Genomic DNA, 15,974 nt, shown 5'->3' on the forward strand with positions numbered 1-15,974 from the left:
CATATTCATTTACTGGTTGTTGATTTACTCTTCAGTATTCAGTGGTTTCAGTTTATAAAATGAATATGGAGAGAGAGAAAAAAATAGCAGTACGGAAAAAAATAAGTTGCAGGACACATAAATCATTTAGGTGTACAAACAAATTATTAATAAATACCTGGGATGTGTATTTAGTGACAATAAGCAAGAGATGTATGAAGCAACTTTTATTTTGTTGCTAAATAATTTGAAATCTGACTTAATTAAATGGATCCAAAATGTTACAGGAAGAATCCGTTTAAAAAGCTTAAAAAACTTCTTCTATTATCACAGAAAAATAAATAAAAGGAAAGTTTTCTTCCAAAGTTGGAGGGCGGATTCAATGTGCCAAATCTAAAACTGTATCACCTTGCCACTTGAATATTTTCCCTACACCATGTACCTAAGTTAGAAACACAATAGAAGAGCGATGAAATCACGGTGATAATGTCTGTTTTTCATACATGTATTTTTACAGGTTAAAAAAGATAAAGTCTATAAACTTTACGGAGAAAAAAATGGCATCACAGAGAAAAATGAACAGGAATGAGTATTCGGAGTGAGCTAGTATCATTTCCAAACAATACTTACATACAGAGGGATAGAAAGTGTTTTAATGTCGTGTTTTGTCATTAGAGTTACAGGTTTTTACTTCGTTAAAGCACAAAGTGTATATAATGTGAACTGTATATTGGAAAATCTAAATAAAAGTCACAGTAATGTTACAAAGAACAGTTTAGTGTTTTGAAATGTATTAGTTCCTTACACTATCAGGCCACCTCAGTTAATAATAATGATATTAATAATAATAATAATAATAAAAAACAGTAGATGTAAAAACAAACAAGATGCATTATGAGCACATTTTTTTGTAAACATGATAGTTGTAAAAGTAAGAAAACAGTAGTGTTAATATATTTAAAGTGCATACAATTCAGAAAGGTTTTCCATCTCCAGTGGTTTTAGTATTTCAGGTCCTTCTCAGAAGGAAAAGATGTCAGTATGTACAGCGAGGAAAAATGCCACAAAACATCTGAACATCAATGACTGTTTTGGTATAAAATACTTGAACACTGTGGCCTCATAATAGTGTTATAATAATCAGATTGTCAACCAAAGAACACAGAGAAGACAACACACGTTAATGCCAGCAGAAGCTCCCAGGTTGTTTACACCAATAACAAAAGACCGGTTTTCACCTCCAGTCTGTCTGTCCACTCTTTTGGTCTTTAATATCAGTCGCCTCACACATGAGTGGAGGAGTCGGGAGGTGAGTGTGCCAGGAACACACTTTCATTGAAGTTATTGGAGAAGCTGGTGTGGTAGCTGGGGCTGCTTCTGCTGCTGCTGCGGGGCTGAGGTTTGGAGCCTGGGGATTTGATAGAGGAGAGCCTCTGGGCCTGGCACAGCTTTTGGATGAGGAAACGCTTGTCTCGGCCCTCCTGAGACACAAAATGACACAAATTATAGAACTCAAATTTTGCTAATAACTCAAATGATCAAGAGGAAATAGAGAATAGGAAAAAAAGGGTTAAATGAAACAGATAAACCTACCATGGCTAGCTGCTCTCTTAGCTGGTTGATGACTCTCTTGTGAGCTCCAGCAAGTGCGATCACATAAAACATGGCCAAACTGCAGGGGGAGGTAAGTGTTTAAAATTACAAACAAATAAAGAAAAGACTAATTGCTACCAACAGTTAAACCTACAGCAGGTAACTTTTATAAAAATAACTTTCTGTCATTTTTGATTTGCTGAAACTTGTAATGGCATTTGCAGAAATCCACCACAGCTGAATGAAAATGACTAATCAGAGCCAGGAGGAGTCTAACACGTCAGTCACTCCTCATTTACATACTGTGCTGCCAACGACAGCATACATGGCAAAAACAAGTAAACATAAGGAGACTGATGATGAAAAGCAGGCTAAAAAACAAGATATAAACAGAGCCCAAAATAAAATGAGTAAACATCGTAGAGGCTTTTCCAAAGTGTAGAAAGCTACAGGCCCTGAAAGGATTCAGAACTGATGCCGGCTCAAGCTCCGGTTAACCCTTTCTATTCAGCTTGTTCCTATTTTTCAGTCTTCCTCCATTTACTTGTCTTTGCCTTGTTGATGTTGTCAGTTGGTCAGTTTTGTCATTGCTGGTGGTTGTGTCTCTGCCATTGTGTTTGCAAAGCTCCTCTTGGAGACGCGCACTGAAGATATCGAGCTTGACACCTTTTTAAAATGAAACATTCTCTGTACAAACAAGCGTATCAGCACCATTCCAGAAATAATCCCCATCTATACTAACACCCCTAAAAACGCATATTACGTGACCATTCATGCACAGTGGGCATGTGCATGCCGGTGCAAACAGGAAGAGGATTCTCTACTCTGTGGTTGGTTGCTTTATTAAAGAAAATACACCAAAGGTGGGGAAAAATAAAACAAGAGTTTCTTTGCTTCAACCAACAACAAGATGGAACTGTTCATGAAAGTAACAGATGAGTATTAGGCAGTCAAGGGGGTGGAAAACAGATTGGGAGTCACTTAAAAGCAAATATGGCGGCACATTAGAGCAGTACTGGGAGCAGTATCTACCGCTGGAGGGAGCCATGGCAATGGGAGACGAGTACCCATAAAAGAAGGATACAATCACAAAAGGTATGCAGACCTAACTGACTTGACATGTCAGAACTGATAAGATCCAGTTGGAATGTGAACGTGGGCGTCTGCGTCATCATTTTCAAAAGTCTCATTTTCTGCCTGTCCAGACTAAACCGCAAACCCAAGTTTTGTTTTGTTTTGTTTTCAAAGATCTCCGTCTGAGTGGTTTCAAAACACCTGAGCAGTGTGGACGCTAAGCACAGACGGTAGCAAAAGTAATTTAAAAAAAATAAATAAAGAAAATGTATTAGTGTGGGTGTAGTCTGAGTGAGAGCATCCCCAGGCGAGGGTGGCTGCGCAGCGTGTGCTTGAGCAATGATTGCTAAAGTCTGCTCCCAGCTCTGATTGGTTGCTGTCATTCAGGTGCTGTGGATTCTTGCAAATGCCAGCAGGTGCAGTAGGAGGAGCCAGAGGACCATCATTTTTTTCACAGATTAACTGTTTCACGTACTACTGTCAGGATATGTTGATAGCTTCAGCAAATGTAACCTGTACCTGTAAAATGCTGCAACACCTGAAGAAAACACATACCATGTGATAACAAAGAAGGAGACGGCGAAGGCCTCTGACGAGAGGGCGAAGAGGAGTGTTCTGATTCCATGAGGTAACGTGGATACTGTAGTTGGCAGCACCGCCCAGGAGGTGTTGTAATTAACGAATGGTCCACAGGCTTGGGAAGAGTTTATTCTGTGCAACAAGAGAGCGGGGAGAATGAGTATGTACTGTATGCCAAGAGAAACATGTCAGCAGAAGCAATGAGCGGTGCTACATATATTTAGTCAGTGAAATGCAGAGGACAGAACTCACAAATATCCTGTCTTCATGTACATTCAGAGATATAATATGTAACTTTCTGTAATAAAATGTCTAAAAAATTATTGGTCAATGTTATATATTTTCTTGAGCTGTATGATCACATTTTTCCAGAAATTTCCTATAATGTTGAAACAAATACAAATCTGTTATTTTAATCATGGTCACGGTCTGTGTCATTTAGTCGTCGCTGCCTGACAGTAGTGTCATATCCCTTTTGCACATGTGTCAAGCTTGTGATCATCTGCCAGTAGCTGTCATAAATGTACTAACTACAGAACTTCAGAAACTTTTTCTCCAGTTTTTACAGTACACTCTTTAGATCTTGGTTATTATTAACTATATGTTTTAACCAGATTTTAAGTCATCAGATGAGCTGAGCAAATGTTAGCAGAGGTGGAGCTCCAGCCCCTGACCTGCTGAGATGCTCGGGAGAAACACTGATTTTTAACGTGAAACTGCTTTAGTCAGTGTTTTTACTGATTTAAATCACCTGAGATCTCGTTTATAAACATTGTGTATGCACAAAATGAGGCCTTAAAGAGGCTCACGCCACTTCCCACGCAAAACTTGTTTTGTCTAAAAACAGACGATGAGAGAAACATTGACCCATGCTTACGAACCTTTTGGAGATGGGAAATTGGCGACGCAGATGGTGAGGTGGAAGCCTGATTTTAGAAACTGTTGAATATTTTTTTACACATGCCTTTTTTGGCTTTTGTCTGTACGTACATTCTTGGTATGAATCCTACACATTGTTTTACAAATGAGACCCCAGGTCTGTTTGTTTTGGAGAGGAGGAGACCTCTGTGGATACCTCAGCTCCCGGTAATAACTTCCTGAACGTCTGGATCTTAAGTTATCAGACAAAAGAGGTGAGCTAACTAAGAGAAACTGACTGTAGTGACGGCTTTGCTCTGCTTTGATTGAGAGACCCTCAGCGGCAGAAAATTACATACTGTACATTTAACAGTAAAATTCATGAGACAAATATTGATATGACCCAATAGACTGAAGTTAAAACATAACACAGTCTGGATTACTTACTGTGCCACACTGAAGATGACAGGCACACAGGCCAGAGCCAGGCCGATCAGCAGCACAACCAGGAAGAAGAAGTTGGAGCTGGAAGCTCGGAACGGACGTGTGGCTGGACGACAATTGTTCATCAATGACACCTATAAATAAGGAGCAGAAAGGAAATAGAACATCAGACACACAACATCTGAGTTTGATCCAATTTAAAAAAAACATGAAAGAAAACCTCACCTTTTTGATATAGAAGATAAAGAAGTATTTAATAGTGCAGATGGCAGGCAGCATCGGGCTGTAGAAGGTGCCGATCCAGCAGATGGTCTGACCATAGACAATCTCGAGCACATTCTGAGGAATAGCAAACTCCTGCTGGCCCCACCACTTAGCCAGGCCACAGTCACAGTGCTTCACTATGAGCCTGAGCAGTACGGAGCAACACAAGGACACAGTTACAAATGACTAAAGAACAAAGGGCGAGAATGACTTCCACCTAAAAGTACTGCCAGAGGTAGGGCAACAAAATGGATTGGAATCACACAGAATAAAATACAAGGCTTAAACAAATACTAATATATAAGTTGACAGTCATACAGAGACAGAATACTTTAAAGTTAAAACATCTAAATGTCTTCAAATGTTCAATTGATCACATTTTGTCCACAAAACTAGAAAAATACTTCACTTTTTTAAAGTCTCTTTCCCATATTTTCATTGTGATTTTTCTATTCTGTATTTATGCTCTTGAGTGTTACAGTACTTAACCTTTCCTAACCTCTTAATATGTTTACTGTATGTTAAATGTATTGTATCAAAACAACCTAAGCAAATTCCTTGTAAGTGGGAAAACTATTTGACAAAAAATCCTTTTCTGATTCTATTTAAATGATGATTTTTTTTTTAAGATAAGGACTTACTTTCTGGGAAACTCCACAAAAATGGTGACTGCGAAAATGATGATGAAGTCAAAGATGGTGAGTTTGTACATTTCCTGGCCCACACGGGTCTCCCAGCACTGTGGACAATGACAAAGAGGTAGATAGAGGCACAGTAATAAGTGTTTTGAATATATCACCCTGACACTGGAGACAGCCCCACTGTCAAGCGTCACTGTCACACATACACATGCTCTTTGTCGCTCTTTGATGACCACACACTCGCTACGGACCCAATCTGGCACCAAAATGAGGCACTAAAATCTGCGTTGTGATTCAGTTCAGTAGGTACTTGTGGTATTGTTTCAATACCAAACACCAAACTCTGATCTTGTCACCCTTTCCTCCTTCAACTATGCAGACAGAGTTTATTGCGGAAATTGACATCGCAGTGACGATTAAGAAAATAAGACAATATAATGTGCAGCCCTAACAGATAAAAGTGGGATTGACTTGTGTATTATTCCAAGAAATCATTGTATATTGTACTGGAACACAAGAGAATTACTTACAGAGTAAAGCTTATGGTTGTAACCACAGATGCAGGGGTCTGTTTCACATTTAGTGATCTGATACCAGAGAGAAAAGAGCAAGACCCCGATACTGGTCAACCTCATGAAGACACACCTGCGAAGAAAGAAGGAGAAAGGACAAACACAAAGACAAGACAAAGTAATTCATTACATGTCTTAAAGACAGAAATTCAGCCATATAGTGTTAGTGGCATTACAGTGAGTGTTTCAAAACAGAAACGCATGTCTGTATGGCTATAGATGCTTCCAAATTGAACAACCTCTTCCCTGATAGTGTTTGTCTCCCGATGCAATAACTTTTCAAGTTAGCATCCCCACTGAGAGAAGGGATGTGTAAATGGTCAATGAATGGACGTCCACTGTACCTCATGAGAGTGAAGCGGATCTCAAAGGCAGGTGAGTAGTCCTCAAAATTGATGATGACAGAGAAGAGGAGGGGGGTGATGAAGTTGGCCATAGTGATAACAATTGAGGGCAGATACTCATAGATGAGATCCACAATGAAATTCTCCTGCAAACAAGCAAGTGTTATTTAGTACATTTCCTTAAAGGGAAAGTTCCGTTTTTTACAACCTGGACCTTATTCCTGGCATTAAATACGGTTGTTTACTCACCCAGATAAGTTTGGTGTCATGTGGAGTCCTTCGGAAGATATTTAGATCCGCGAGAGCCGCGTACATCCATACAGTGGGAGTGATCGGGGCAGCGACAATGAGGCTCTAAATAACACATTATCTGCCGCGAAACTCGTTCATTTCACCAATATGTTTTTATGGATCGCTAGAGTTGCTTGTCATCATCATCATCCGGGTCATTTATACTGACCTACTAACCACTGACCTGGATGATGTCATCGTGCCGCCGCACACCCGGCAAGGCTCTGTTTACGCTCTGTTTAGGCTGAAACATGGCTGAATATTTGTCAGATTTTGAGGTTGTGGACGAAGACTTTGAATATGATGGACGTCCTTACCGTTTTGACCCAGAGTATACGGATGAGGAGCTCTTTGAAAGGAGGATGCGGAGGCAGAGAGAGGAACAGCTGGCCAGAGAACAACAAACCGCTGCACGTCCGAGCTAACCGATGCTAACTGGTGGTGTTCTTGTGAACAATGTTCCACTATGCCAACAGAGGAGGAATGCCTTTGTTGCTCTGACTGGGATTTGTGGCCAGGAGATACACGTCTGGATGTCTCCAGAAATGACTGTCTAACAACTACAGAGGATTTCACTTCTATGATCAACCGGGCTGTTGTAGAGACTTTTTTTCGTGTCCCGAAAGTAAACGGGAAGACGCAGCCAAAGCCTGTAGGACCGAACGGGCAACTTTAGATTGTGTAAGTAACGTTAGTCTACACACATGCGTAAGTTGTTTATTTTCATTGAATTTGTTTGCTTGATAAGTAAATAACTATGAGAATTTACATTTCTTTAGTTTCTTCTCATCGCTTGTGTAGAACAGCCCGCACACTGCACAAAAAGCAGAAGCACTTCTTATGCAAAACATGAATTTATTATTACATAGTGCTCAGTGACAAAAAGTGAGAAACAGAAAGGTGAACGCTTCGGTGGTAAAGAGGATTGCCTTTACGAATTGCCTCTGACATCATCCAAGTCAGAGGTTAGTAGGTCAGTATAAATGACCCGGATGATGATGATGACAAGCAACTCTAGCGATTCATAAAAACATATTGGTGAAATGAACGAGTTTCGCGGCAGATAACATGTTATTTAGAGCCTCATTGTCGCTGCCCCGATCACTCCCACGTACGCGGCTCTCGCGGATCTAAATATCTTCCGAAGGACTCCAAATGAAACCAAACTTATCTGGGTGAGTAAACAACCATATTTACTGCCAGAAATAAGGTCCAGGTTGTAAAAAACAGAACTTCCCCTTTAATGACCTATGTGATGTCACTCACACAAAATCTGGTTTTAAGTTGAAATTAAGTTTATAGTAGCCACAAGCAGGTGCTCGGACAGAAGGATAATAATAAAACATTTCTTTACCTTTATCTTATCCATCTGTACTTTCTGGGAGAAGATGGTGGCCACATAAATGCTGTAGAAGCAACCAGCCAGTACGGAGATGACAAAAAGGTTGAGAATGAGGCGGACGACGTAAATCCGACACTTCTCTTTGCGAGTGCGATCTGCTATTTTCTGTTTGATCCTTTCCTCCTCCAAATCCGTCTGGGGACATAACAACATGCAATTTTAATGCAAGGCAGGTAAACATTTATGAGACAAACAAATGACGATCCACTAACCCTGAGCTCATAGAGCAAACTGCTTCTCTTCAGCTTCACGGCATTCTCGTTCGTGATGCAGAAGTCCCAGCCTGCAAAAATCTTGTTGCAGAAACTCTGAAAGCGATCCTCATCCTGAATCAGGTTACGTTTGAATCCTGTGGCAGACCTGGAAGATTATTTCAAGTTAAAAACATTTCCAGAAACAAAAGTTTATCTTGTGTTTTTTGTTCCATTCAGTACCTTTTAACAATCCATATGAGACTGAGGAACAGGTAGGCGATGGTGACCAGCAGGTACGCCAGCGGCAGATTATAAGTAGCCTTTGGAAAGTGTATTTTGTCCGCCTTGTAGTAGCCGTAGAAAAGATAGGTCTGTTCCAGGAAGCCCTGCACATTAAGCACAAAAAAATGAGTGAGGAAACCACACTTTGGTTTCATCCAGGGACCATTAAATGTGAAGTGTAAGGACTTACTCCACCGGACAGCAGATCTGTAATGTGCTCATGAAAGATCACCAGACCTCGCCGGGCGCTGCTTGGATAAAAACTGCACACACCTCCTGTAGTAAAACACAGGGAAGCAGAAGCTTACAACTATTCTATGCCTGGTTTGTGCTCAAGGCTGAACAAACAAGCATCCTCTCACCCTCGTTCTGGTTGTAGGTGATGTTCCCTGAAACGCTGGGGGCTATGATGAGGGGTAGCATGACGAAGCTGAACATGAGCAGGAAGATGATCAAGTTGAGCATGACCAGGTAGCGTAGGAAGGAGAAGTAAGACAGGATCCCTGTGCCGAACGTTCCTATTGAATGTAACGGAGAGGTGAGGGAGAATTTAGCAACAAAAACACAACTGATACACTTTCTGTTAGAGCAACAGTATGTTTACTCATGTCAGCCATCCTGAGTAGAAATCAATACATGCCTCTGAGGCTGAAGATACAGTTCTTACAGTCCATTTAATCTTTCATCTCTCACCCTCTATCAGGTGGATGTCTCCTCTCCAGAGCTTCAGGGAGTTCACCCATTCTTGGGCATCATCCTTCAGCCTCCTCAGATACCTGCTGGTGTTGTGCTTCAACTGCGTCACTCTGCTGAGCTCTCGATCATCCTCCAAGCGCTGCGTTCTAACAAGTCACAGTCAGACACACTGTTAGCTGAGAGCTTCCACTTTATGATACTTTTTTAAACATAACAAACAAAACATTTTCAGACTTTAATAATGTCTGTCCTACTTCTCTCTGCGTTTATCCGCCATGGTCTTGGCCAGTTCCCTGACGGGTCTCTGCTCCATCAGGCTCTTCTGTTTCTCCTTATGTCTTCTGAATGTGTTAATGCCCCATTTCCCACTGCCTGAAGAGCCAAGTCTCCCTCTGGAGCTGCTCCTACGTTTGGTGCCAGCAGCCGACGACTTCCTACGGTACAGCAGGGACTGGTAGCTGGGGAGCTGGTCCAGCAGTGGGTTACTGTTGACCCTTCCACTATTGTCAGTGTAGAAGACTTGAAAAGGATAATAAACAAAATTAGACCTTACAGATTTAAGATTTTTGATAACCTGGTGCTCAAGTCTGTTTTCATTTCCAGCAGTTATGATATGGTAAAACAGACAGACTGTGAGATGTAATATTCTTTCACTATTGGACTGAGATTAGCTACTAAATGTAGTGACAAGCAGTTCATTTTCTTAATAGAAGTTCTTCAGATGTTGTTGGTAACCTCAAATTATGTGTCCATTCCTCAGTTACCCTGTAAGTTATTCACATTCCTTTAGTCCGTCAGAGTCCTCAGATCGAAAGAATCAAAAGGGTTTTTCATAAATTAATCCAAGGATAAAGTGGTGTTGTGTCAGTATGCCGAGTGTCGTAATCCTCAAGTGTCCTATCTCTCTCTCTCTCTCTCTCTCTGATGCGCTGTCTGTCAGAGCTAGATCAAATCAATGATTCATAATTGAGGTATTATCTGAAGCCTATTTTTTATACAAGTAATATTCATACTGGTTTAAATAAACAATTTGATTTTATTTCTTGATCTTTGCTGAGCAACAGTGTTGTGTCAAAAGGAATTAAAGGCCTGTCCCATATCGACGCCTGTCCAAAATATAAGCCCCTTGATTTCAGTGATATATGCAAATAACAGCGCGGGCCAGGCTATTAATTGTAGTTTTATGGTACATACATACTGACATACTTACAACACCACATATAAACTCAACAAAAAGAAACAAAACTATCATCACTTTTAAAAAAAAGTGAAGTCAGACTCAGAATTATAATTCAGCCACAATTCCTATGAATTCATAGCAGACCTGACTTTAATCTTCATACACATACATAGTCATTTATAATAAACATAAATCCCAACTGCCTGACTTTGAATTATACAGTATCCATCCTATGCATCTACACATTTAATATAGGGGTGTAAATCACCAGCTTCATCACGATACGATATTATATCGATTTGTTTGGATGACGATACGATGTTTGCCGATATCACAAAGTCTGTCACGATATGATTTCGATTCGATTCAGGGGCCTGCGATTGATATGACGCAATATCATATGCCCATCAAACACAATCATTTACATCAACTCACAAAAACAACTAGAATATGATTTGACCATTTTATTTCTGAGCTCTTCCAGGTATCAGGCATTTAAATGAAAAACAGTATTCTTCTGTAACAAAAAAATAATAAAAATAGACCTGTTCACTAAAATGGTGACACAGACGTGCTATGTGAATTTCAAAAAAAAGGTGTATCTTTAAGATGACAATATGGATCAATGTTTTAATTTTGCATCGATGTAATTGGATCGTTAATCAATGAATCGATGTATCGATGTGGATCGATGTATCGTTACACCCCTAATTTAATACCAAGAAAATAGGGCATTAAATATCACATCTCATTATATTCAAAAGGGGATTTCTTCTTTCATACAGGTATATATTTGATACATACACCATAGGGCTGGGCGATATGTCCTGATAATTATTAGGACATATCGCCCAGCCCTATGGTGTATGTATCAAATATATACACCATAGGGCTGGGCGATATGTCCTAATAATTATCAGGACATATCGCCCAGCCCTATGGTGATATGTCCTGATAATTATTAGGCTATATCTCTATATTTTAACTTATCAATGCTAGGACTGGGAGACACAGTAGACCATAACAATATTTTGGTCTTAATACCTCCTCTGATGCGACAAAGTTGTGGAGATAATTACCATTTGTTTGTTTTTTCCAGAAAATGTTAACATAATTAGATTTCTGATCAATAACCATAATAATGCGAATATAATGAATGAGTGGGTTAAAACAAGCATTAAAACAAATACAGAAGTCCACTAAGCTGATACATTCACATCACTTTACTATACTGCAGCCTTTAAAATGAGGGAGAAAACACCATTTATGCCACATCACGATACTAGTATAACCAAAATCTAAGACGATATATAGTTTCATATCTCTGTAACGATTTAATATCTTCATATTGCCCAGCCCTAATACACATTTCTATAATTTACAAACACAATTCATTTTTATAACTCCTGAAATTGAAATGTTGGAGATGCTGTTTTGACATAAGTTTGAAGTGATCTTTAATACTGTCTTGCACAATATACACTGGCAATGAATTTCTCCTGAGCATGACCGTCTTCTGCATCATACTTGTTTTAGCATTGGGTAGCAGCAAAATTTTTACTGTTGCATATGGTGTCTGAAAATTGTGTTTAATTACCTTTCACTTGATATCTTTGATGGTTGTGTCACCAGGGCATTTCTGGCTGTTAATTAGTTTAAACATCAGTATGTCAGGTTTTTGTTTGTGGCAAATAAAGTATGTGTTTTTAAAGTGAGCAACAAACACTGACAGACACTATCTCTGTGTCCCTGGTTGTGTTTATTACTCCAACAGGAGACAATGGCTGACAAGAGCCAGACTCAGCAGGTAAAAATGCCGACAGCGGAGTTTCGACACGTAACGATGAAGAAACTCCGACAAAGCCAGACACCTCTTTAAACCTGTAACCTGAGCTTTTCGTTAGACCCTTTATCAAATCATTAACTAACAGGTCAAAGCTGTCAGCGGCTTTTTTATCTAACTTTAAAGCTAACGCCACTAGCCTGTTAGCTAATGCTGCGCTAAGTTTTAATGAGCTAACTTCATAGCTACAGAGAAAAGTATCATGCTAACTTCGAGTTTACCTGAGTCGACCTCCATCGTTCCCGTTTCTGAACAGACAATAACTATTTCTTGGGTAATAATATTAGCTGGAAATGAACATGGCAGACTTTGTCAGCTGGAGTTGACTGTCGGCTGTCAGGAAGACAACACAGCCTTTCCCAGAGACAACTTCCTGAATGTGGATCAGGAGCAGCTCAGACCTCAGTACTACTCTCACTGTGTTACTGTGCCTTCATTTCTGACCGTCTGCTTTGCTGGTTTTAATTTAAATTATTCATTATTTATTATTATGTTAAAGTCCTCATCTATAAAGTTGTGTCAGATTATTTTTTTTAAAAAAGAGGAAAATTAAATAGCTTGTCTGAAATGGTTAAAAATGTACTGTAGTGTTTATTGCTCCAACAAAAAGCTGGGATTCTTGTGAGAGACATTAAAATAAAAATGATTAAAACTAGTGCAGCAGAGTTTGAGCTTTGGTTGTATCCTACAGTTCCCATTATGGTTGCAAGATATACAGTAAAACTGACGGTTATCATACCCTGTACATTTGCTTATTTAAGATATATATATATATATATATATATATATATATATATATATTTTTAAAAATGCAACTGGATGGAGAATCTCTATTTTAGTTATTTTCAAAAGGGAGACTTTTTACACAAACTTCCATTTTAACAAAATGGTTTCAAGTTTCAGTTATAGTTATAAAATGTTTGTTCAACCAAAAATAACCCTCTCTGTTTTCATTCCTTTAAGGGTCATTTTGACTTATAATAATAACAATAATAATAATAATTCTGTAACACTGTGATACCATGAAACCGCAGTGTTTTTGAGACAACTATCATACAGTGAAAGACACATTAAAAATAAAGATAACACATTAAGAATAAAATGATTAAAACTAATGCAGCAGAGTTTGAGTTTTGGTTGCAAAATGATTCAAACTCCAGAAACATTGTGTCCTACAGTTCCCATTATGGTTGCAGCGTTTTACCGGTTTTAAGGTGTACTGTGATATCAAAATTGACACTTATCATACCCTGTATATATGCTTATCCATGATATTAAAAAAATGCAACTGGGCAGAGAATCTCTAATTTATTTTAGTTATTTTCAAAAGGGAGACTTTTTACACAAACTTCCATTTTAACAAAATGGTTTCAAGTTTCAATTATAGTAATAAAAAGTTTGTTCAACCAAAAATAACCCTCTGTTTTCATTCCTTTAAGGGCCATTTTGACTTATAATAATACTAATTCTGTAACACCCTGATACCAAAAACAGCAGTATTTTCTGAAACAGTTATCATACCATGAGACACATTAAAAATAAAATTAATTTAAACTAATGCAGCAGAGTTTGAGTTTTAGTTGCTAAATGAGTCAAACTCCAGAAAAAAAACATGGTATGCAGCGATATACCTGTTTTATGGTGCACTGTGGTATTAAAACTGATGGTTATCATACCCTGTATATTTGCTCATCTTCACCACTGGAAAAAAATGCAACTGAACAGAATTTCAACATTATTTTAGTTATTTTCATACAAAAACTTTTTACACAAACCATTTTAAGAAATTATTTCAAGTTTCAATTATAGGAATAAAATGTTTGTTCAATCAAAAATAACTCCTCTGTTTTCATTCCTTTAAGGGTCATGACTGATAATAATGATAATTCTCTAATACCATTATACAGTGAAACTGAAATACTTTCTGAGACGGTTATTGTACCGTGAAAATCTCATACTGTTGCAACTCTAGTTCCCATTTTGTAGAAGAAGAAGAAAATATACTCTATTAATCCCAGAGGTGAAATTATTTTTTTCACTCTGTTGTCATGTACATGCCCGAAATACACACACATGCACAAACAAGACCATTGCATTAAATGGAGAGATGTTAAAGTGAGGGGACTGCACATGGACAAGTGCCTCGAGCACATCGATGCCTTGCTCAGGAGCACCTTGGCAATGCCCAGGAAGCGAGCAGGCACCTCTCCAGCTACCAGTGTACACTCCATATTTAGTCTGTATGGGTACTGGAACCAGTGACCCTCCGGTTCCCAAGCCAAGTCCCTATTGAGCTGAGCTGCTGCATTAACACCAAATCTGGCATTGCAGTGATTATCAGGAGGGATGTGTGGGAGGGTCACTTGTCATTAAGCCTACTGTAGTATCTCCCACAAAAGACACGTGTGCAAACACAAAGCAGGTGCTCTTCTTTGTAGGATAGTAGTCTAAAAGCACTGTTAGAACACTTTTATTTCTTTTATTCACTATAATATCTAATGATAGAAAGAGACAGTATTTCTTGTTCCTCAGACTGCAGCTGTCTTTCCATTCTGAATGCTGGTTACATGACTGACCACCACAGCGTGGCATCAGGTTGAGTTTCTGCAAATGTTAAATCGGTTTCAATTTTATGTCCCAGGCCGTGCAGCCCCACCAATGCAGCTTGAATCCACAACCCACATTTACATGAATGGAAGGAGTGGGGTTTTCGCCGCAACACTGGATTTGGTGTGAATACAGGATAAGACCTTCCCTACCAGATAAATGCCCATATCTGTCAAACTCCACCTGTCAGTAACACATGCTATCTGTTATAAAGTGTCATGCTGAGATAACCCCAGTGACATCCTTAGAGTTATTTTTACCTCCACAGACAAAGAAGACATGTACAGCTGTTCTTACAGGCTGTGTCCTAAACTTCATGAGTAGAAGCAGTGGAGTGCATGTTTAAAAGGTTCTGTTTGCAATATTCAGAGCATTTATATAGCAGCAAACCGCAATTTACACTATGCTTATAGAGCAGTTACCGCCCACTCTTCCGTCCTGACTTAACACTGTAGTTTATCAGGCCTTTCTTATTGCAATGACAAAAAGATGGTGAGTTGATGGTGAAGAAAAAGACTCCGCTGATACAGACTTGTATGGATTCATCCTTACAGTCAAAACAACGGAGTCTGGGTGGACAGCAGTCTCTAAAGGCATCCAAAATAATCAGCAGTAATGTACATCTGATGAGCAGACACCTCAACACTGTTGGGTATTTCAGCACCGTTGCCATTGTTTAGTGCTGTTTATGGAGTTAGCACTACTAGCTGCTCGCCACCTCCATGTTGAGAACCGTGTGCAGACAACTCCTATGCTCTATATTTTGAATAGAGCTCCTTTAATGTTAAAGAAAAAGGAGACGAGATGAGAAGAAGCAGCTTAATAAAAGAGCTCAAAATACGGAGCAACAATGCTTTAAATATCCTACAAAATGTAATTGTTTCAAGGGAATAGAAGATTGATGTTGTTATGGTTATGTGGGTGTAGTCTCTGACCTTTACTGATTAAAATCCCTCTTAAAGGGTGCTGGGTTTCGTGCCTTATGTAGCTATCCTGCTGAGGGGATTCCCCTTTAGTTAGTGTGTAATTTACAAGAACACTTCCCTGTAAATGATTTCTAAGAAGGTGGTGGATTTCTATCTAACTATCTATCTATCTATCTATCTATCTATCTTCCATCTCTCTGTAGAA

At 39.0% G+C, this 15,974-nt stretch overlaps 1 protein-coding gene across 1 annotated transcript; it reads right to left on the bottom strand.

Moving 5' to 3' along the window:
- Positions 1-1,120: 1,120 nt before the first annotated feature.
- tmc7 (transmembrane channel like 7) lies at positions 1,121-12,609 on the bottom strand. Its single transcript, XM_078166368.1, has 16 exons — positions 12,458-12,609; positions 9,468-9,732; positions 9,211-9,359; positions 8,880-9,035; positions 8,708-8,793; positions 8,476-8,621; positions 8,254-8,401; positions 7,994-8,176; positions 6,349-6,494; positions 5,963-6,077; positions 5,433-5,530; positions 4,753-4,936; positions 4,531-4,661; positions 3,202-3,357; positions 1,573-1,651; positions 1,121-1,460 (listed from the first exon to the last, which is right to left on the bottom strand). Exons 1-16 carry the CDS (start codon positions 12,471-12,473, stop codon positions 1,263-1,265), a joined length of 2,256 nt encoding a protein of 751 aa, XP_078022494.1. The 5' UTR covers positions 12,474-12,609; the 3' UTR covers positions 1,121-1,262.
- Positions 12,610-15,974: the final 3,365 nt, after the last annotated feature.

Source organism: Epinephelus lanceolatus, chromosome 3 (genome assembly GCF_041903045.1).
Source record: "Epinephelus lanceolatus isolate andai-2023 chromosome 3, ASM4190304v1, whole genome shotgun sequence".
Lineage (NCBI taxonomy): Eukaryota > Metazoa > Chordata > Actinopteri > Perciformes > Serranidae > Epinephelus > Epinephelus lanceolatus.

What these genes read in the sequence shown, in the direction of transcription:
- tmc7 (XM_078166368.1), bottom strand. An exon ending in GCGGATAAACGCAGAGAGAA is followed by an intron (nt 9,360 to 9,467) that starts GTAGGACAGACA and finishes GTGACTTGTTAG; the next exon opens with AACGCAGCGCTTGGAGGATG. An exon ending in CACCTACAACCAGAACGAGG is followed by an intron (nt 8,794 to 8,879) that starts GTGAGAGGATGC and finishes GTTTTACTACAG; the next exon opens with GAGGTGTGTGCAGTTTTTAT.